At 39.0% G+C, this 23,541-nt stretch overlaps 1 protein-coding gene across 2 annotated transcripts; it reads right to left on the bottom strand.

Moving 5' to 3' along the window:
• Nucleotides 1-14,247, bottom strand: si:ch73-100l22.3. Of its 2 annotated transcripts, XM_041786004.1 has the most exons (11): nt 14,079-14,247; nt 13,814-13,943; nt 12,961-13,086; nt 9,988-12,379; nt 9,672-9,799; nt 5,538-5,639; nt 4,927-5,043; nt 4,704-4,808; nt 4,421-4,537; nt 4,023-4,105; nt 1-1,729 (listed from the first exon to the last, which is right to left on the bottom strand). In XM_041786004.1, exons 2-11 carry the CDS (start codon nt 13,937-13,939, stop codon nt 1,573-1,575), a joined length of 3,453 nt encoding a protein of 1,150 aa, XP_041641938.1. In that variant the 5' UTR covers nt 13,940-13,943; nt 14,079-14,247; the 3' UTR covers nt 1-1,572. The 2 variants fall into 2 exon arrangements, with proteins under 2 accessions (XP_041641938.1, XP_041641939.1); XM_041786005.1 differs by lacking the exon at nt 5,538-5,639.
• Between the last annotated feature and the right edge of the window lie 9,294 nt (nt 14,248-23,541).

Raw genomic sequence — 23,541 nt, 5'->3', positions numbered from 1 at the left:
TCCAAAGTTTCTATGAATACAAAAAGCAAAACTCTGAATATTATTTAAATACTTAAGGCCAAACTATTCAACTAACAGACTGGAGCTGGATATCAACGTTCCTGCTGTTCATCAGAGTTATTTCTAACAGCAAACCCAGTTGAACTGATTATCTGGTGAACAGATCTTTCACAGGACATTTTGACACACCACAGCAGCACAGGCACAGGTAAACTCTAGGGATGCACGACATTGGATTTTTGCCAATATTCAATATACCAAAATAAGTTTGTGGATGATCATATAAACAAATTTCAGCCCTTAAACAGTCTAAGGTGTAAGGAATAATCATGAATAAAGAAAAAGACTTCAACTGACATAGAGCTGTTAGTCCAGGCTAAAGCGGCACCAACTTATCTGTTCATACAGCCAATATTCACAGCAGATATAGGCTGATTTTCTAGCCAATATACAGGTTGTAAATACAGGCAGAAATTCCTATATTTGCTGATGTGGATAATTCACTTTTTAAGTGATTATCTGCCAATATTATATCTTGTCAATAATATTGTGCACCTTTGTAAAATTATGAACTTTAACCATGGCTGAACTTAAGTTAGGGGTTTAGTTTCCTGGTTTTGTACTGTTGCAACATTAAAAACAAGAGTTTGATTATGCAGCATATGACTAAGGGTTATAAATACAGAAAGACATTGCTCTGAGTTTATTTGGTTAGTTTTTACAGGAAGGAGGCAAAACCATCCAGTAATTCACATGTTGGAGGACAACTAAAAAAATTAAGGGCCTGAGGCTTTTGCGTCAGCTAAAGTTGTGTAGTGCAAGTTTCTGTATGTTTACCTGAGCCATTGTGCAGTGTTTGGGGAAAAAAGTTGGTTAGAAAGTTCACTTTCTATGCAAATTAGCCTTACTGGAAAAAATGTTCAATTACAAACATCAGCATTAATAGCAGCAGGCTTTCAGAGGCAAAAAAATACTGTTTGCCGAGTCGGTGGTGACTTATAAAAGATATGTGAAGGACTGAGAAGGAAAAGACAGTCTAAGTGGGCTGTAAATACTTTTTATGAACATTATTTTCTATGAATCACCCCTAAAGATCTACTGTCTGAGCTCTGGGATGTCTATGACTGGCTTACCAAAATACCAAAAGTGGAATAGGGCCATCATTAGTGTTATACAATACAAAACAATGTTATACAACATACTTCAGGCACAGCACATAGATGTCATAGTGTTGTTTTTCTGTTACCATAGCAATATATCCCTCACAAGTATCTGCAACATTACTACACTGATAATGACATAGCAGACCTGGTATGTGTTAGCGACTGTGGCGTTGTTGTATCCCTGCTTAAGTATCTCTTCACTCTAAAACTTCTCTGTTTTATATGAGAAAAAGGCTCTGCTGGAACTACGCTACATTCTGGTTGTAGAGTGTAAAAAAATGTGACAGCACACCAGCAGCAAGCCGCCTCTAGTGTCAAATTTGGATTTGATAAGTCAATAATAAGCTGTACAATATTCATGTAATGGCTGGAGGCTTTAAGGTGCTTTCTGGGGCCAATTAGGGGAGTGTCATCGCGGTCTAGAGGAGTAAGTCTTTGGGACCCTCTGAGGATTTGCCTTAAACTGTCCTCGCTTCGTTTCCACTGGCTGCTCAGCACAGGGTCCAGTGATGCGTCTAGTCCTCGCCACAACTCCTCTGTTCCTCTCAGCAGCTTTTTTTTGCATCCTTAAGGAAAAAAAAAAGAGCAGTTAGCCACAGAAAAGATGTGCTTGTAAAAAGGGTTTCCTGAGCCTGTGGTGTAGGATTCAAAAATAATTAAAGCTCAAAATTTTTGCTTGTCTTTAAAAGTGCATAAAATTTAATTTTTATAAAAAGTTTGTGAAAATGTATGACTTTATGAGCAATTTCAAAAACCTTTTTTCTTAGAAGAAAATGTTTGTTGTTTTTGCCTTTAAAGATGCAATATGCAGAATTTTCACACAGAAAGATCTTCATTATGTTATCTGTATGTGTATTTTTTGCAGAGAACTTAAATTTTCACAGATATTGCAACCGTTTTCAAAGCCAGGGAAATTATCAATTTTACAGTCTATTTCATGTCAAGGTGGCTGCCATGACAGAGAGGATTTTTAATTGTTGCTGTGGAAACGCTGAATGTTGCATCAAAGACTGCTAAACAAAGAAGCGTGCAACAGGGAGCTGCTGTTCTGTTGCTGTATCTCATATTTGGTTTGTGCTGCTTTGGTGTCTGACCATTATTATTCTCTGCCATTGGCTGCGCCACCCAAGCTCCCCTAATGGAACCCTATCCCTCCCACCCCTGTGATGTTGTGGTCCCACTAAACATTTTTAGGGCGAGTAGAGACCATGTATGCTGATAAGCTCTGCCTACATCCATTGGAAACTTTCTGTTTAAAATGCAGGTGAATCTAAAAAATTTGAATGTCTTAAAAATCTTATTTTTTTCCCCGCTATTTACTTCAGAAAGTTAAATTTCCATATATTCTAGATTCATCTCATACACGGTGAAACATTTCAAGACTGTTTTGTTCTAATCTTGATGATTACAGCTTACAGCTCACAAAAATATTTAATTCGCTATCTCAAAATACTAGAATATGGTAGAAAAGTCCAATTTTCAAAGGTTTCCTGAACCTTCATTCTCTCACTCTGGTTCAGTACACACAGCTACAATCATGGGAAAGACTGCTGTCTTGAATCTTGTCCAGAAGACAACCTTTAACACCCTCCACAAGGAGGGTAAGCCACAGAAGGCCATTGCTGTAAGGGCAAGCTGCTCTCAGTATCAAAGCATTTTTATGGAAAGTTGACTGGAAGAGAAAAGTGTGAAAAGAAAAAAGGGTACAGGCAACAGGGATGAGTTCAGCCTTCAGAGGACGTTCAAACAAAGCAGATTCAAGAACTTAGGGGAGCTTCACAAAGAGTTGGACCATTGCTCAGTGGTCCAAAGTCCTGTCCTGTTTTCAGATGAAAAAAATTTAAAATTTTATTTTGAAATCAAAGTCCCAGAGTCTGAAGGAAGATTAAACAGGCACAGAATCCAAAGTGCTTGAAGTGATGGTTTTGGTAACCATATCAGCTGCTGCTGTTGGTCCACTGTGCTTTAACAAGTCCAGAGTCAATGCTGTCAGTCGGCTACCAGGAGATTTTAGAGACCTTCATGCTTCCATCTGCGGAGAAGTTTTATGAAGATACTGATTCCCTTTTCCAGTAGAACTTGGCATAGTGCCACACTGAAGCCAAAACTACCAGAAACTGGTCTGCTGATGATGGTATTACTGTGTTTGATTGGCCAGCTAACTGGCCAGACCTGAACCCCAAAGATAATCTCTAAGGAAATGTCAAGAAAAGAGATGAGATACTCCAGACTCAACAATACAGACCAGCTTATGGCTGCAATCACAGCAACCTGGGCTTCATAACACCACAGCAGTGGCCACAGACTGACTGGCTCCATGACATGTCACGTAGGGGCAGTAATTTGTGCAAGAGGAGCTCTAACCAATTGTTGAGTGCATTAATGAGCATATTTTTCCAGAGGATAAACATTTCTATATTATGAATCCTATTTTGGACTGATGTTGTGTGATAATCTAATATTTTGAGATAGTGGATTTTTGTGAGCTTTAAGCTATAATCAAGATCTGATGAGTTTTACTTCTTAAATTAGATGACAGGAAAAAATGAACTTTTTCATGATGTTCAATTTTTTTTCAGATCCACCTGCATATGATTCTGCAACAGATGCGTTGTGAAATAAAGATGGGGAACATTCTCTACTGAGTTAAACCAGCACACCAGATTTGTAACTGTCTAATCACTGGGTTCACACTCTGTCCTGACTGTGGGGTGTGGAGCACGTGGTTATAATTATAGATTCCAAAAATGAGAAAAATGGTTTTAAACAGCACATTTTCATTTGTGTACAAACCACACTAACTTACTAAAAACAATTTAGTTTACCAGAAAAAAAAAAAAAACATCTGAGTAAACTCACATAATTTCTTTCTTCCTCTCCAGGGATTTCTGTGTTGCAGCCGATAGCGAACTCTTTCCTCTGGGGTGGCCTAAATGCCCACTCTGAACAGACAAACACATGCAAAAACACAAATGAAGAGATTAGCATTCTCAAGGTAAAACAGTATATAAACCACACACAAATAAAAAATATGTGTAGATCAACAGTAAAGAGATCAACAACCTAAGTGCTGTTAGCACTTAAATAATCTGTTCGCAGTAATATGTGAATAGATGGCAGTACTGTATGTTGGTATTTCAAATGTCACTATTTAGACCTGGCCATTTTTTTCCATTGTAACTGTTCATATTAAGCAAAAAATACTCTTACAATTTACATAAATTCTTCAGCTCCAACAGAGCTACTGAAAGGGTTACCTGTTGTCTGAGCTCTCTCTCTCTGACCAGCTCTCGGTCCGAGCTGATCAGCTGCATCCTCTCTCTGGCTGACAGGCTGAAGAATATGTCATTGACCTCGTAACGTGCTGCACGCAGCTGGAACAGGAAACAATTAAAGAGCAGACGATGGCTTGAATGAATGCGTCTAAGTGCAGTTATCTGTTGTGGTAATTGCTAATGGAGGGAATAATTGTTCCACTCACAGTGGCGAGACAAAGAGGAGAAAGGTTAACAGATGTTTACAACACGTTTCTTTACATACCTGCAGAGCGGCTCTATGCTGCAACAACAGGTCCTGTCTTTTGCTGAAATCCCCTCTGCCAGGGCTCTGCTGCTGCTGGAGGGCCTGCAGGAGCTGCTTTGTATCCTAGTGGTCCAAAATACACAGACTGACTTATATTTGAATGCTTCATGTAGAACATTTTTGTCCATGTTTTAAAAAGAGTACTGCAGGAGACAGATGTGATGCTGCTGTCACTCCTCACCCTGATGGTGCGCGCCAGCTGCGCTACTCTCTCGGTCTTCATCAGCCTCCGAGTCAGAAAACCTTTCACAGCGGCTAACAGCAGGGGGCGGCAGCGCTCTGAAAGTGTGCTAGAGGGCTGAGAAGAAAGAGGGGGAAGAGTGGAAGAGGAGTGATGAGAGGGGTGAGAAATGAGGACCAGAGGGGAAGAGAGAGGAGAATGCTAATTCCATCAATGACAACCAATTAATTTCCCGCACAGATTCTCAAGGTCTTTTGGTTGGCATCTGTTTAGCAAATCAACACAAGTGGACTTGCAGCTCATCATTATAATAGAGAATAATAAGCAGAATAATAAGCAGCTGATCTGCTGTCATTCACTTGTTGATCCAGAAACTGTTGCATTAAAAGAGAAACGTTTGTAGAACTGAAGCTGAGCTGCTGGTTTGAATACATATTAGAAAGAAATAACCAGATGATAGAGGTTTCAGATGATGATTAAGACATCAAGGAGGAAAGATCTGTTTCATGTGATTGTGTCAGCAAGCTAATGATTCAAAATCTTTGGACACAAAGATAAGCAGGGCAAGCTTTCCACATTCTTGACATTAGTGAAAAATGTGCTGGTGATACCTGAGAGAGGCTTGTAAAGGTCAGCGTGTCCCCAAGACGTGAGCTGGACATGGAGCAGGGGAAGGACATGCTCTGGAGGAGGCGGAAACGCACAGCCAACGCCTGAGAGAGAGACAGGAGAAGGAATAAGAGAAGTGCATGTTTGTGTGCACATGGAATGCACATTTGGGAGCAGGCAAGGTTGGAAAATATTGAATTGGAAAGGACAGCAAATGAGGCAGGAGGAAGAAATTAATTGAGGGTAGAGAGAAAGAGACAGAAGGGGGGAGACAGGGCACAGAGGCAAGAGGGATGAAATGAGAGAGGCAGCAGAGGAGGAGGAGAGGGATGACAGGGATGATGAGAAAGGAGAGACGGAGGAAATTAATATAGCCAGAGAGTAAAAATGACGTTGTAGGAGGAAGGAGAGAAAACAAAGAGAGGCATGTGAGTAGGGAGATTAAAAAAAGAAAAAGAGAAGGGACCATTAGCGGTGGCACTCGGCGGGACGATCTGGCACTTAACCACAGACGCTCATGAATTAAACAAATTATCCTTTCCTTTTCTGTGTCAATTCCCTCGCTCCTCCTCCTCCCCCTCCACCTGAGAGTCCAGCCAGCTCGCTCTCCCACATCACAAATGATGGAAGGACAGAGGGGAGGCAGAGAGAAGTCTCTCTTATTAAACAGCTTATGTTAATTATATTGTTGTTAAGGATACATAAATTAAACTGAGACTGTGATTAATAGGGCAAGGACACCGGCCAAGAACAAATACAGACACAAGCTGAGGAACGGGAACTGGCTGCCAGAGAGCAGCAGGCGTCCTTGAAGTCTTGCATGTGCCCGCACACACACACCACACACACTTAGACAATTTAGAGAAAGAGGCGACCATGCCAGCTCGCCTCTTAGGGATGTAATGAAACATTTATGGTAGAATTCCTGTGTGTGTGTTTTCTTTTTTACTAAGGAGAGTCTGAAGGTCTCTTGTAATGAGCAGATGTCTGTAGTCTGCCCACGACCCAGGTCTCTAGAAGCAGGCTCTAACAGGTAGGGCTAAAACCTACATGTACGTGTATCGGCACATATGGAACAGTGCCAGAGGCACCCAAAGGTTTGCGTCTTATTTCAAGAGAATATTTAAGGTCAATGTTATAGGATGTCAAAGTGAAATTGTGTTTCATTGTAAGAAGAGGGAAACTCTGGGACTAAGCGCTCATTCTTCTTCCTCTAAGGTGACTTTGGGTGGAGTCAAAGCGTTTGTAGAGTGAATTATGGTTGTTGTACAGGAGTTACGTAGTGCTAGATCTGTACGGCAATATGTGATGCAATTCAGTGCAAGAAACAGGCCAATAGGATGAGGGAAATATCAGTACGACTCTTTCTGAAGCGTATTTAGAAAAGCTCAATGTCTGGTTGTCTTTAAGACATGTAGTTGAAAGTTTATGTTTATTTCTGATGTTTTTGTTCTCCTGTTTCTTTTCCACAAGTTAACAGACATATGCATGAAAAATCATGAACAAAATCTAAGTTTACAAGTTCAATATTATAAACTTTTTTTCCCCCATCAACAAATCCTGTTGGGCTCCCAGTAAGAAGGGCTGAACAATTTCAAAACAATATCTAATTGTGATTATTTTTGACTCATATTGCACACTGGATATGGATTGTTGTACTGAAGTGAATAATTTAACCCAGTGAATAATATGTAGTGAGCAATCCTGCCTGACTGCAGGAGTGACCTTGTGCCCTTCATACAAACAACTGGTTATTTATTTTCTTTCCATAATTAATTTAATATGAACTTCTCTATACTGTTTATTTTGTTTCAAACATCCATACTGCACTCTGGTCCATAACCAACTAACTCATCCCACTAACCATAAATATCCAGGCACAAGGTCCCTTACTATGTCCTCTTCTTCACCTGATGGGAACACGTGGCACGGCCGGATGGCATCTAAGAGTACACTCACCAACTTGATGATTGAGCCTTAGTTTTAAGAAATTCAGTCTAATGTCTTTTTCTCTCTTCATGTACGCTGAGTTTTTTTTAAAAACTCCTGCTGCATCTTATTTTTTTTCCTCTGCGGGACTCGTGGAGATGTATGTAAAAAAACTTGTTTAGAAACCAGCTAACTGGGGCACAGATACCCTAGTGGTTTAAGGCGTGCCCCATGTACCAGGGCGACCAGGGTTCGAATCTGGCCTTTGGCCCTTTCCTGTATGTCTCTCCCCAACTCTCCACTGTTTCTGATTCTATCCACTGACTTTCCCTATCATTAACAGCCCCCCCAAACAAACAAACAAACAAACAAAAAAAAAAACAAGACAAAAAGAAACCAGCTAATCTAAGCTGTGTGCAGTTCTATGCTGTCAGTCAATGAATGTTTCTGAATATAACTATATTTTACTGTTATGTAAATCGAAAATTGGCCTTGATGAATGTTTACATATATTACACAGAAAAAAGAGGACTGTATTGCTTGAGCTAACTGCTTACTGTAATTTAATAATTTGCTCAAATTGTGTATTTTTTTAATGAGATGTTGAGAGAGATGTGACGTGCAGTTACATTTGAGCATTGAAGATTTTAAATTGATTGATTTTGCACAACAAAGATATTGAGAACTAACTTTGAATAGTAATTGTTTCTATTTTACTGACCCCTTTTTATATCAGTTTTTTTCCCCTCTCTTCCCGATTGGATCAGTCTAAAGAAGACTGGCGAGCTACCGAGCAAACACTTTCCTTTTTTTCCACCTTCCCCCTTCAGAAGACTACCACGGTTAGGGTAGGACTGAGCTGAACTAAGCATGAAAAAATCATCAATGACCTTAAATTTTTTTTTTCATTTCATTTAAAGAAAAAAATAATAAAAACTGAACTTTATTTATTTGTAGTTTTTTTAAAGGCCTTCTTTATTTATTGTTAATTGATTGTTGAAATTGTTTGCACATACATCTTAACAGGAGCTTAAAGCTTTGTCAAGTCAGATAGCTCAAAGCCTGGGTATGTTGAGCTCAATTTGGGGTGTAACCCCAAGTTATTTTTCTTAAAAAAGTTTTAAGTATAAGTGCACAGGCTGTAAAAATTAGGGCTGATATACATGATAACAATTTTGCCAATTGCCAAAACCAATGGTTTTTTTATTACTCCTTCTGAAGTGACTCCCGCTATGCCGGTATTTTCTCTTATGTTTTACCATAAATGTAGACTAGATTTTGTCCAACAGACGATTTTATGTGACCACTGAAAAATGTCTTTTGATTCAGTAGTTAGGTATACTGTACCTGATGGCAGCACTGAATTGTTTAGAATTTTAAGAACAATTTTGATGTTGACGTTTATCAGCAGGGTCTAAATCAGCTGGTACTGGCATTAAAAGATGCATTCCTTATTTTAAGATATTTATTATAAATTGGTACTATACTTACAATGATTTAATAAGTGATTCCTCTTCAATCAGAGCCACAATTCAAATGATGTTACTTAAATTCTAAAAGAACATAAATGACTGAAAAATCAGAGCACTCCAGTTTTAAGAGACCAGATTAAATAGAGTTAATAGTGCAGAAAAACTCTGTAACTCATGTTACTCGACAGCACTGGTTCCCAACCTGGGGTTCATGACCCCCCCAGGAGGGGGGGGTGCCAAAGATCTTAGGGGGGCGTGAGGCTTTGTCGGTTCTGAGGCTGCCAAAATTAGATTTGCAAATATTGACTACAACCATGATAAAGCAGTTATTAAGTAGTTTACACAAAGGTCTTTGAATAAGAAAAGCATGCATGGTCTTTTTAAAAGGGTTTATCAATGAGACAATTAAAATCTATGTTGATTATTGGTGGCAGTGTGTCACTTTCTCTTCTCCCTTGGGTCCTGGGTGGGCTCCGCTTTTCTTAGGTATGTGTAGGGGGGGGCTCCAAGGAAAAATGGTTGGGAAACACTGCTCTACAGCATATGATCAAAACAAAAAGGCGAAAGAATTCTAAAAGTATTTTGCAAATGACATGATTTTGAAGACTTTTCTCGTCTCATTACCCAAACCTCCAAAAATGTTACAAGCATCTGTCCCCTTTGTGGCTACATGTAGCTCTATTTAAAACATGTTTTTGATGGGTTCAGATCAGTTATCTTCCCTGATGGTCTCACCTGCAATAGTTCCTCCTGCTGTCTCCTATGCTCATCCTGCAGAGCTTTGACCTGAGCAGCATGGGCCTGTTTCAGTTGCTCCTGTCTGTCTTTGAGACCGCTGTGGCCTTCACTCCAGTGCACTGCAGCTACAGACCAGAAACATGACAAAACCTGGTCAGATACTGTGTAAATGAAAGTATGTTGCACAATAATCGGGTTCTTGCTAAAATCTAATTCAGAATGTGTCATTAACTTTCCTAGAGTACAAAATCTTAAAAGGAATACTATTAATATTTTTGACTGCATCCAGCTACAACATGATATCTGCCTTTACCTCTAGGAGTGCTGGAGTTTGGTCTTAACTCAGAGCCTGCTCCTTTAATGACATCTGAGCTTCTTTCTTCCGTCTCTTCTGTCATGTGCATGAGCAGCCTGCGCTTGACCTTGGACACTCCGCCTTGACCTTCACCCTCACTCTCTGGAGTCAGGTGTTTTTCCTCAATAAGATGACCCCCAGCGCCTAAGTTGGAATCTAACCCTTCTCGGAGCCACAGGCCAGATGGAGTGTCCACGTCATATGACTCGTTAAAAGATGGTAAGCGGGTTGAGTTGTGACCATCTTCAGCTGCCTCATTTCTTTTCTCCACTGGATGGTTACTGGTGTCTGTCAACACTAAGGTTTTGCATGCTGAAGGTTCAGAGGCAACATTTCTGAACATGTCAGGAATCCGTTGGCGCTGTGTTACAGAGAGGAGGCATTTCGCTGTGGGCTGCTGCTTTCTTGTGCCACCATGATGTCCATAACTCTTTGTTAGTTCATCTTTCCATGAACCTTTCTCCTTTCCTCTCTCTAAAGCTAAAGTTTTGAAAAGCCTGAGCTCGCTTAAGTTCACCTCCTCTGTTCCCCTTTCCTCCGATATGACAGGATCATCATCCTTGTTACTAACACCACACTGAATAGAGCCTGTATCTTCAAGCACACTATCAAATGATTGTCTTCTCAGCTGCTCACTTTGGTCTTGCTCTGCGTCTTTGCCACCTTCATTATCACTATGCGTGTGTTCGCTCTCAGTTAGACTCTGATTTCTGAAGTTTTCTGTCAGTGTAGACGCTAGATCTGAGATTATGATTTTAAGACCAGACAGGTTGGACTCAAGCTGGTCTATGTGTTGTGAACTCTTGAGAGAACCACAAGGTAAATCCTTTTTATTTCTGTTATTCAGTGCTGAGGAGACTTTTGTGTGGTTGTGTTGGGGTTCATCATTTACAACATTTAAGCTCCCTAACCCAGGATCAGCTTCTTCAGCTTGGGCACTGCTTTTGTTTTTGCAGCGACTAGGACTCCTGCAGAAATTTGGTGCTGGGATATTTTTATATGTACCTCCTCCTTTATGAAATGTTGAGGGACTTGGGGTGAAACAAATGGTTTCCTGAACAGGTGAGACGCTGATTTGTTTAGAACCAGTTGGAAGTTCTTGTGAAATATCCAACTTATTATTTAATATTTCTTCCTCAACACCTATCATTTCCTTAGTATAATGATCTTCTGTTGAAGTTGTGCTTGCAGTTTTATAGTCAATCTGTTCCTCAAAAAGCTCACTCTCAATCCTCCTATCATGTTCCCAGGATTTCTTTGGTAATGTTTCCTCTGACTGAATTAAAGCACCTCTCCTATCCTTGCTTTTCTTCTCCTCTGCTTTCAACCTGCCCTTGTGAGGGAACTCGTCATTCTCCTTATCAGAGAGGCTCGCCTCCTCCACCCTCGCTCTTGGCTGTTCTTGGGCCCTCTCCTGAATTTTACTGTTTTTGGCTTGGTTCCTAAGCATCCGTTGGCGCCGCCGATACTCCTGAGATTTCTTCAGCAGGGCTTGGAGGCTCAGACGATAAGGCTCCTCTGGTGGCTCTTCTTTACCGCCTTCTTCTGAGTCTGTGTGGTCATGCTGAATATGCAGCTCTGTTGTTGGATAAAGAGGAGCCCTACATGTCTGTGATGGCTGTAGATTGTCAGTGTATTCTGATGTAGGGACCTGACCCCCCATTTTGCCAGAATCTTTAACATTACGGTTCGATATTGTTGCAACAGAAAGGTTAGCTTCACCCTCTGTGCTGTTTTCACGACTGCTCTCTGATTTTCCTCCCTCTACATTCTGACACATGACTGAATCCTCCTGGAGTGTGGCACAACAAACGTCTTGTATGTCTTCAAAGTCTTTGCAAAAGGATGATTCAAGTCCACTTCTCTCCAGCTCCTCTCCATCTATGGGAGGGTAGCTAATAATATCTGGCATTTTGGCGATTGTGTTTGAGTTGCTGTGAAGGAAAAAGCAACCCATGCTTTCTCTGCCAGCATCGATCTCTCCAGAGACACTGGTGGTGTTTTCAACATTCTGGTAGGTCACATAACCTGAGGACTGGTGGCTAACACCATCAAAGAAACTTGGCTGTGATCTATATTGGCTAAAAGGTGGATCCATAAGGCATCTCTCCTCCTGAGGCGTCACGTTAGAGGTGAGAAAGGCACTATATGTGGTTGATGTAAATGGAGGGAGAGGAACAACATCCTTTTCTTCACTGTTGGGTGTTGGGAAGGATAAAAAACTACTGTTTGTCTCCATGAAATGACTGCGTTGGGACACTGATCCATCTTCGGTTTTATGCAGATGTGAAAATTTTGGGTCAATCTCTGATTCTTGAAGTAACTCCTCCAAAGTTGGCGTCTTTCTCAGCTGCAATACATTAAAGAGAACAGCCACAGTGTCAGGAAACTACAGTTGTTTGCTCATTTATTTAATTACAAGCAAGTTTTGCATTGAAAACGTCATTTATATTCAATATAAAATAAGGGGGATATGACTATCCATTCAATATAATTAGAGGATTATAGACTAAGTTTAAGCTGAGATATCTTAGCAGTATTTTGATCAATCAATCAATCAATCAATAAGTCTTTGTTTGAACAGCACTAACTCATAACCAAGGTTATCTCAAGACACTTTACAAAGAGGGCAAGTCTAGACTGAACTCTCTGTTGTGGCCTATTATAACAGACCAGTCTTAAATATTAATATTATAATAAAGACTATACCCTATTATAAGAAAGATCAGCATTAATCACCAGCATAGCACTAGTAGTATTTAGCCCCTTTACAGCAGCAACATAAACCTTTCCTCTAATGGGCAGGACTGCCAAGCAGACCAAACTCATGTTTAGAGCCCTCTGCTGAAGCTGTGCTGGGGTTGGAAAGAGCTAGGAGAGGTAGGGATGTAGAAAACAACTAAACAACACAACTGAGGTTTTAGGACTTACTTGAACACTGCGTAGGATAGTTTGCACATAGGCCATCCTTGCATCATCCTTTTTCTTCCTGCAGACAGCAGCTTTCTGTGCTGCATCTCTGTATCTCCGCATCTCCTCTCTCTGTTCCCCTGAGAGCTGTTAGAAAGCAGACACAAAATAAGGATCGATCCAGGTATGTCAAAAAGTTTGATACTTTCATGTTTTCCAAACAGTACAACTTCTGTTTTTTAAATGAATATCATCAAAAAGTACCATAGCCTTAGTAAACTATATCTGTTTCATTAGACAGGGGAGAAAATAATTCATCAAAATTACAAGCAAACTTCTTTACACAGTCTAAATTGTGCATTATGCACAGACATGCTGTTTCAATGCTAAACATTGCCAATGTGCTTGTGCAATTTGGACAGGAAATTGGAGTTTGCTTTGCAATCTTTGAGAACTACAAACAAGAAAGCTCCCAATCTCAGGTCCCCAGGATTTATATATTCCATAGCTTCTACGCAGGTATTAACATTGTTGGAGTTTTACTAGTACACTGAAATCTCAAATCATGGTATGGTAAAAACCATACACTTCATTGAGGGCTGCCACTAATAGGTGTTCTCCATATTTCCATTATCGATGTAGGGAATGTTTTTACAGTGATGATGAACGTTTTCTACCCCCTGAATAAGTAAAATTCATCCTGATCTACCAGCCAATACACATCAACAACTCAGTATAACAGATAACACAACAAAGAACAGGTAAAACCAGTAAGAGTACTTGTCGTTTAAAGTGTTTCTGCATCTGGTTAACTTAGTTTGAAGACCTTTAAGGCGATGGTTTTGACAGGAACACGACAAAACACAGCTCATACCAGGGGAGGGAGGATGGGTCGTCCATAGAATCGGATGTGAGAGGATGAAGATAAATCCTTCTTGTCTTCTTCTTCTCTTTTTCTCAGGGAAATACAATGCTGTACAAACGTGTCGTAATCCTCCATCAAGCTGCATGAGGTAAAACAGCATGAACTTCAATGTTTGACACTTCTAGGGTGAAGTTAGGATAATACGTTGACCAGAGTATCTAGCTAGCTAGCTAGCATGCTAAAAGATAGCTTTGGTTTGTGTGATAAACGTTACCGTTTAACCGCTGCCGAAGTAAATAAGCTGTCGGGAGAAGGCACTAAGAGAAACAATGGACTATCACTGTAGTTTTATGTGATAGAAAGGCGAGACAATTAAATCTACCAGGCTAGCAAACTAAAAGCATCCATCAGCATAGGTCACTGTTTACATCTTTACCCGCCTCTCTTCCCAGACCAACAGACTGACAGTTTGTTCACCGGGAAAACCTGGAGTGGATTCAAAAACGGACATGGATTAAAACAAGGACAGGAATTTAATAAAACAAACGAGCATGGAAACAACTTTAAAACATAAAACAAGACGAAAAACGATTCAGCAATAAAATGCTCCTTTCACACAGAGGAAAGTATCGTTTATCTTGTATTAGTAATGGTGTAAGCAGACACACGGGTACTCCGTGTTTTAACAGACTCCAGTCCAGTTGGAGCAATAAGAGACGAAGAGAGGAGGATAAATCTGGACACTGCCACCTACAGGTATGTCTGATCACAGTTACGCACCTTTCAGCCTCGAGCTTTTGCTTTCACACCCTCTAAAATTATTCTAGAAATGCTTCCCCATACAACAAAGAACAAAGGCCACAAATTATCAAAACTCTGTTATTTAAGAAATATGTATTTAATTATTTTTGTTCACTTGTCTCTCTCCTTATTAAGACCAGGCTAGCAGCCTCTAGTTATTTACTGCTACATTTAATTTTCAATTCTGTCTAGATTTCTTTTGTCCTCTTGCCTGTATCTTTTTTTTTTTAGGCCCTAGATGGCTAATTATCTTAATACCCTGACTTCCACTACAAACCAGGTTTTTCCACAGAAATAATGCCAGCCATGCACAGTATTTCAATTGATATTGAGATCACAACTATTAAACACTGCATCATTAGTTTTATATTTTTCATGGATGGATTTTTTTGATTCTTGGGGGGATTGTGGAAAGGCCAGGGGCACATATTTTTGCTAGAAAGCCCTGAAAAAGTGTGTTTTGCATAATATGTCATCCTGTAAAAAGTATTCACCTCCTTGGATGTTTTACCCTTTTGATTTTATATGGTCAACATAGTTTGGCTTTTTTGACGCACAAAAAATCCTCTTTAATGTCAAAGTGAAAACTGATTTCTATAAAGGAATTTCAATTGTGTAAAATGACTGCATAAATATTGAACCCCTTTCAAGTCAGAACTTAATAGATGCATCTTTGGCTGAAATCACAGCACTGAGTCTGTGTGGATAGGTCTCAATCTGGCTTGCACATCTTGGCACTGCAATTTTAATGATAATAATATAATAATAAAAATAACTTTATTTATATAGCACCTTTAAAAACAGATGTTTTCAAAGTGCTTTAACAGACAGCAATAGCATGAACTCAGGGATTCAGTTCTTTTACTCCATTCTTCTTTCAAAACTGTTTAAGATCTGTCAGGTTGCACAGGGATCAGGCGTGAACAGCCCTTTTCGAATACAGCCACAAATTTTCTATTGGACTGAGGTCTGGGATTTGACTCGGCCAGTCCAGAACATTTACTTTGTTGTCTTTAAACCGTTACAGTGTAGCTTTTGCTGTATGCTTCTGGTCATAGTCTCGCTAGAAAATAAATCCTCTCTCAAGCTGTAGTTCTCTTGTAGACTGAATAAGATTTTCCTCCAGAGTTTATCTCTATTTTGCCACCTTCATTTTACCCTCTACCTTTCCAAGCCTTCCAAGGCTAGCTGCCCAGAAGCATCCCCACAGCATGATGCTGCCAGCACCGTGCTTCACAGATGGGAATGTTGGGTTTGTGGTGATGTGCAGTGTTTGGTGTCTGCCAAACACAGCTGCTTGTCTGATGGCCAAAAATCACCATTTTGGTCTCATCAGACCAAAGAACTTTTTTCCACTTGACCATGGAGTCTCCCACATGCCTTTTGACAAACTTATGCTAAGATTTGATTGGTTTTGTCAAAAGTGGATTTCTCTTTGCCACTCTCCCATAAAGTTTGACTGGTGAAGAACTGGAAAAAAAGTCAAAATAACAGTAGAAAGATTTATTGTCATTATACAGTTTTCAGGTGTAGAAAAAGTTCTGGTTTATACTGGTTTTCACAGTAAGTGATACACTTCAATGCCAAGGAATAAGAGCAGGATTTGTAAAAGTTGATATAAGTCAGTTCAAGTGGTGTACAGTAGTTTATTCAGTCAGTGTGTGTTTGATTTAGTCAACAAGATGCTTGTGTAACTTTATTTTCTCATTTCCCTACCAACCCGTAAACTATGATGCAACAGTTTTTACACTTGCTCAATAAACTTTAATTTCAGACACTGTAAGGAGTTTTTAACTGACTCCAGTATATTCATACTGATGCATCTTTAAAACCTGTAAACATAGAAGAACCTCAGCTACAAGACTATTTCTTCATAGTTTTTCAATAATAACCATAAACCCTCAAGGCGTCAGATGAAGTGATGGTCAGCATGCAGACTAAAGGTGCTTGTGTTTACTTTATTCTAAAAAGATTTCAGTGATATGTTTGAAGATTAGAAGATCGCAGGAAGCAACTAGAAAAGCACTTGCAGAGTGCAAACCTCAGCCACTAGCCCCATCTCCCAATAGTAAAGAATCCTTAAAAAAATTCCTGAATCCAGATGGTGATCCGGATCAGTCCCAAAATCTTATCAGTTCTTCCTAATGCCATTTCTGACATTTCCTGAAAATTTCATCAAAATCTGTCCACAACTTTTTGAGTTGTGTTGCTAACAAAAGAACAAACAAACAAACCCACCCAATCACATAACCTCCTTGGCGGAGGTAATAATTACAAACTGATGCACAAAAAAAGACCAAAAAGTGATAAGATGTATAGTTTTGTTCACAGGGATTGCCAAAATCAAAAGAAAATGAAACTTCCTCACAGTAGCTAGTGATAAAACATGATACAAAAAGTAATAAAATCTGTGTTTGGTAAAAATGCTTATTGGTAATACATCTTATACCTTTTGAAAGCCATGTAAAAGCCTGTTTACATTGCTTTTAACCTCCTGAGACCCTGCATGTACATATGAGGACATTCCAGGATTTTGTCCAACATAGTCATTAAGTTTTCTGTTAAAAATTTTAAGATCATTTTCCAATTTCCACAGAAGTTTAAGTAGTTTTTTATAAAAATGTTTGGGAAATTTACTCAACAATTTCTAGGAATTTTGATGAAAATTTGGGAATATTGTTTGTATATGTTGAAATGTTTGGTCTGAAGTCTTTTTTTAAGTAAGGATGGAGGTGGTTTGACATTTTTAGGTACCTTCATGGGAATTTAAAGGATTCAGGGGAAGTATACATTGAAATTTTCCTGATTTTACATTGACATTTGTTTGGAAGTTTGGGAGAAATTCATTTTAAATCTTCCTTAATTATGTATGAATTTTTTTTTTACTGTCAGGAATTTGATTGGAAATATTTTCCTTGAAATGCTAAGAAATTGCAAAACTTGTCTCATAATGACTGACACCATTTCTTAAAGCCACCTTTAGCTCTTTTAAACATTTTCTCTCTGAAATTGAAATTAAGAAAAATAATCATTTCTTGTGTTGTACATTAAAATAAGTCTATTGTCCTCTTATGCAGACATTGTTTTTGGTGAAAACGACCTTCCGTTCAAAATATGTAATAAGTAGAAAAAAACTAAAAATGCATTCCAAAAAAAAAAGAGGGTAAGTGGTGACACATTTGTAAGGATCATGCATCTGTGGGATGAGCAGCAGAGCTGAGTATGTGGATTGCGCCCATGAAAAATTTGCCAAATCTTCTCTGCCAATGCCAAACAGCTCATTCTGCCACTGATTCTTGTTTGGTGTTTGGTGGATTGGATGATTGAAGTCTGAAGAAACAAGACATATTTGCAATCTAACAATTTATTCATTTAACAAACGGGAGCCTCAGTACCGTGTGGAAGAACCATACACAGTCACAACAGCCTGGCACCCCCTCCTCATGCTGGTCACCACTGCTGTGGGATGGCATCCCATTCTTCAACTAGCATTTGTCACAAGTCAGCCAAGTCACTGGCATGAACAGCACGCTTAAGCTGATCCTACAAGTGTTCAATGAGGTTGAGGTCAGGACTGCTGGCAGGCCATTTCATCCTCTCCACTCCCAAATTCTGGAGGTTGTCGCTGATAAACCTATCTATGCACCGGCAGAGATTCGGCAAATTTTTCATGGATGCAACCCACACACTCAGCTCTGCTGCTCATCCCACAAATACATGTTCCTTACATGTGGCACCATTTAAAAAGGGAAATAAACAGGCTTTTCCAGCGGTATAAGATTTATTGTTGAGAAGCATTGTGACAACAAAACATAGTCTACCAAACTCAATGTTCCTTGTGTTTTGTGCTAAGTCTGGCATTAGTCTGTTAATTTACTATGATCTGTCTGATATTTCTTAGATGCAGAGAAAAGCAGGTCATTTTGAAAACATTTTTATTGGTCATATACAAAATAAAGTAAGTTGTTTATCAACAAACATACAGTATGTACATCAATAAATTAAAAGATGCATCAGACCGATGATGAAACAGTTAATTTCAAGATTACCGATACTTTATCATCATCACTTCATATCTACAAATTGCAAAGAAAAAAGTACAATAATTTAGTTGAAGATAAATACAAAGACTGTCACGTTTGAAGTATTTTTCCCATAGAAAGTACTGTCATAGAATCATTTATTACACCCCATACAGAAATATTACAAAACACAGATTTTTTTTATCATAAGGGCTTTTCAGATACGCTATGCCATTTTCACACAAACTCACTACTTTCTATAGCTTTAAAAACAAACATTTTTCACTTTTCACAACGCAAAAAAGCCCAATTAATTGTAATCATCACAAGGGGACACGTGGTTTGATGTAAAGAAAAAGCCAGGATAAGAATGACAGAAAAAAATGCAGAAAAGTCTAAATAAGTCATCATGATGTGGCAGATCAAATCTTAGTCTAAGCTGTATAACTTATAAGGAAAGAGCAGCAGTGGGAGTGAGAGAAGGGGAAAAACAAACATTATTATTGATGAAATCGCCAAACAAACGATCTTGGTTCATTTACTCTCATTGATCTGTATCCGAGGTGGGTGAAAGGGCTTTTAGTGTGTGGTGGCGTGACTCACTAGACAGAAAAACAACCCAAGAACTACACACTGATTGGCCAAGCAGCAAGATAAGGAGTTAATGATTTGCATCTGCCAGAAGAATCGGATGTTTTCAAGAAGGGCTTGGCTGCCTGCTGAGTTCACTCGCCAACACTTTGTAAAAAAGGGGGTGGGATAAGTGGAGTGAGACGTGGTTTTATCAGATGGCTTTCCACCACTCCTCTCTGACTCTGTAAAATATTTATGGATGTGGTTTAGGAGCAGTTGCTTGGGTTTGTGATGAAAAGCCTTTTGATAAGGAGGGTATGACCCCTGTAAAGGCAGCAGGAGAATAAGGTCAGCGTGTCTTACAAGCTCTTAAACTCTGTTATGAAAAGCAGACCTGTCTGATAACCAGGTTGATTTAGTTGCTGATCATGTGTCCTGTGTGAAAATCAGGTAAAAACCTCTGTGATGTTTCACCTCATTTGTTTAGCCACGTAACATGATGGATTTGTAGGGGAGGACTTCACCACTACTCCATTTAACTGTTTCAAAGAGCAAAAGGGCATTTGAAATGTAGGGGTAAGATTTAATAACAGGACTCAGCATTTTACCAGACAGATTCTGCAAAATATCTCCTTATTTTATATCACATACTGCACCAAACTTTCCCAAGGAAAAACGTTGTTCACTAAAAATTAGGGCTGTCAAGCTTAATCAAGTTAATCACAATAAGATCCACAATTAGTACACCAATCTTTTAAAATTGATTAATCTCACTCTTTATTTTCCCCTTTTCACTGCTCCTTAATACCTTATTTCAAAAGTTAAAGGTCAAAAGTCACTGAACCCTGTGTTATCAAACATTTACCTTTTTATTGTTCTCTTAATCCATTTAAGATCCATAATAAGTTCCTTTTTCTGTGGTTAAGTTCTCATTAAAATCTTGCAGCTACCTGTAAAAGCAGGTCTGTATCTGAACAGATAGTTACTCTCATGTTAAGAGAGTAGAAAAATCCAAAACAACACTGAACAGTTCTAATTGCAAAATAGTGGAATTTTAAAATTCCATTAAAAAAGTGTGATTAATCACGATTAACTGCAGAAATCATGAGATTAATCTAGATTAAAATTTTTAATCTTTTGACAGCCCTACTAAAAAGTAAATTTAAACCAGTCTAGAGGTTCTGTCTTGATGCACTGAGGCTATTGTCCTCAAATGGGACTTTTCAACTATATGGCCATGCCGAGCCAAACCGAGCCACGCCGATTTACTTTTTTTTCACCAGTTGGGTCTCTGCGAGCTATACTGAGCTGCTCCCAGAGTAGTGCTGCTCTGGAGCAGGGCCCTAGTGCACCCATCCCGCCTCAAAGCGTACTGCTTGTTTCATAGTGGTTCATCATCATTCTGGGATGCCTCCCAGACATGTTTAAGAAGCAACCGCTCCACCAAACTTTGAAACACCAGCCGGATAACCAATAGAACTTTGAAGCAGCTTCTTCTGGCGGAACAAAACAAGGCCTACTACGTCATCGTCTAAAATAAATGCCACATCATCAGCTCTAGCATGCTCTCAAATGGGTAGCTTGGTTGCGGTGAAAAGCAAATCCCCTGCTGTTTTGAGTCAGACCAAGTACAGCCAAGCCTCTCAATGTAATGATAGAACCCAAAAAGGGGCTCAAATTCAGCCTGTGGCTTCTTTCCTGCATGTCCTTCCCCACTCTCTCTCTCTCTGCCCAGTTCTGGCAATGTCCACTGTCCTATCTCTGTAATAAAGCCCCAAAATAAATCTTTAAAACAAAAATAGTTACAGAGTGGGATCACATGTGGAGGAAATCCATTAGAAAACAAAACATTCTGAAAATAAAAAAATGGGGGCACAGTTCTTGTTAAACAAAGATGCATTTCATCATTATATTTCCTTTCTTAAAATGTGTCACACATTTTTATGTGATCTCACAGTTGACTGTAAAGGAGCACTGGTGGTTTTGAGTGTAGAGATCTTAAAATCTGAATTATGGGGTGCATGATACTATTGGCAAATCTGTATCAGCAAATATTGGCTAAAAAGTCAATTATTTTTGCTGATATTTACAACCAATGTATCAGCTGTACATACTGGCTGTATGAAAAAATAGGTTGTGGTGTTAAAGCAGGACCAACTGTGTTCATCTTCATTCCTCAAACTTTAAAGTGAGTTGAAGTTTTTGCCATGAACTGCATTTTTATGCCAATACCAGTATTGCCATCCGCTTGTAAATATCTGCATTTCAGATATTGGCAAAAATCCACATTCATGCACCCCTATCTAAACTCTCAAACCTTTCCCTTCTGCTGTCCAACAGTTTGTAAGAAATGTTTATAAATGTAGGGCAAAGATGAAGACTAACTCTAAAAATGTGAATAACTGCACAGCAGTAGAGGCTTTTTCTTCACAGTGGAAAAGTTAATGTTTCACGTATTCGCCGTTCTTATTATTGTAAATCGCTTCAATTTAAATAAAGCAGTCAATTCCAATCATGTCGCTTTAAGTGAAAAACAGTTTGAGGCCATTTCACCTTTAAACCTAGCTATCTGACAAAAAAACAGTTAAATACCAGAATACATTTGTGCACTTCATAAAACACCAAATACATGTACAATTTAGCTTCACTTCCCTGACACAGAACAGTTCAAAAACAAAACAGGAACAACATTTTATACACATAAATATATAAACTGTACACAGCAGAAACAAGTTTATCGCACATTACAAAAATAACTTAGTGAAGGAGCAGGGTGATGCAGCTTTACAGGCCCATTGTTTAAGTTTCACATCTCCGATGACCTGAATACACAAATATCATGAAGCATGTGAGGTTAACCATAACACTTCCTCATCTCAGCCCCGTTTTATCAGAATTAACCTTTTAACAACACAGGGGAACAAAAAGTAGCACATGCCCGTGTAGAAATACAGACAACTAATCAGCCAAACTGAGCTAAAATGGTCTCAATCATGAGTACAGATTTCAAGTGGATAAACACTTGATCTAACGCGTGTTCAGATGAAAGATGGAAAAAGATTTCATGATAGGAAAAAGGGTGCAGTCACCCGCAGTGTCATCACCCACTTGGGCCTGAAATCAAACAATGATCAAAGTCATGTCCATGAAATAGTGAACGTCATAGTTACCTCGTCACAAACCTACACAGCACAGCACACACTAGTTCACGGTTACACACACGTGCCTAGTTACTAGAGAGGAAAACAAAGCTATTCAGTAGTTAAGCCACTTTTGGTACAATTGCAAAATAGAGAGATACTGTATATCAAACAGATTTGTTATACTTTTTTTACAGGTCATTACAAACAATGCAAAGATAATTGTCGTTATAAAATCCAGACTCTACCATACATAGACAAAGATTCTTTGAGTATAGAACACCACGTAGAACTACTTGATGGTAAAACTGGAGAGAAACTACATCCCATTTGTGTGACTGGAAATTCAAATCTGTTTGCTTTCATTGCACATGTGCACCTGCAGACAGGGCTGTGGTTAAAAGCAGGAGAATTGCAGCATTAACCATTGTGAAGCTTAAATTTTCCCGTAGGTGTGATAACCTACATTTGAATTTAAATGTCAGCAGACAAATGGCAAATAAACCTGTTGCTGAAATAGGACAGATATATGTATGAGTAATTTTCAATGCTAAAAAGCTGGGATAAAGACTTTCTTAATTTTTTTTAAGTAAATGAAGTTCTGAGTCACATAAATGGGTGTTTTTCAAAGTCACTAATCCAGATAAAGTAATCCACAGCTCATACCACAAGGGTTAAATGCTGTCACAAGCTGATTCCTGATTGGTCAGTGTTCTCATTAAGCACAGGTATAAGCAGACAACCTGCACTGTATCTCCAGTGTTCGTCATCACTCCCTCTTGACCTCGACTTTTTCAGAGACCAAGGCACTTGCCTTTAAATTTTCTCTATATACTTTTGAGAGAAGAAACTTTAAACTAATTCATCTCTGATCGTAACCCTGAAAAAAGTCTGATAAACTACCAAACATCAGAATTTTCTCCTATACTGTGTGTTTTGTTACTATTTATGTTTTGGTTGTTTTCTAATTCATTTCATTGCCACGCTCTGTTCAGTAATCTGTGTAATAATTAGACACCAGTCAGGCTTTAGGTTGGGAGGACAGAGAGGGAACAGCTTAGAGAAACAGATGAACATAGAAAGAGAAAAGACTGTAGAAAAAATACAGCTAATTAAATATAGCAATACTAAAACAAACACTCGCCACAGAATTTCACAGAATTCCTGATAAATCACAACAGACACACAGAGAGTACACTTT

Source organism: Cheilinus undulatus, linkage group 4 (assembly GCF_018320785.1).
Source record: "Cheilinus undulatus linkage group 4, ASM1832078v1, whole genome shotgun sequence".
Taxonomy (NCBI): domain Eukaryota; kingdom Metazoa; phylum Chordata; class Actinopteri; order Labriformes; family Labridae; genus Cheilinus; species Cheilinus undulatus.
The sequence above is the reverse complement of the archived record's forward strand: the minus strand, read 5'-3'. Positions and strand labels throughout refer to the sequence as shown.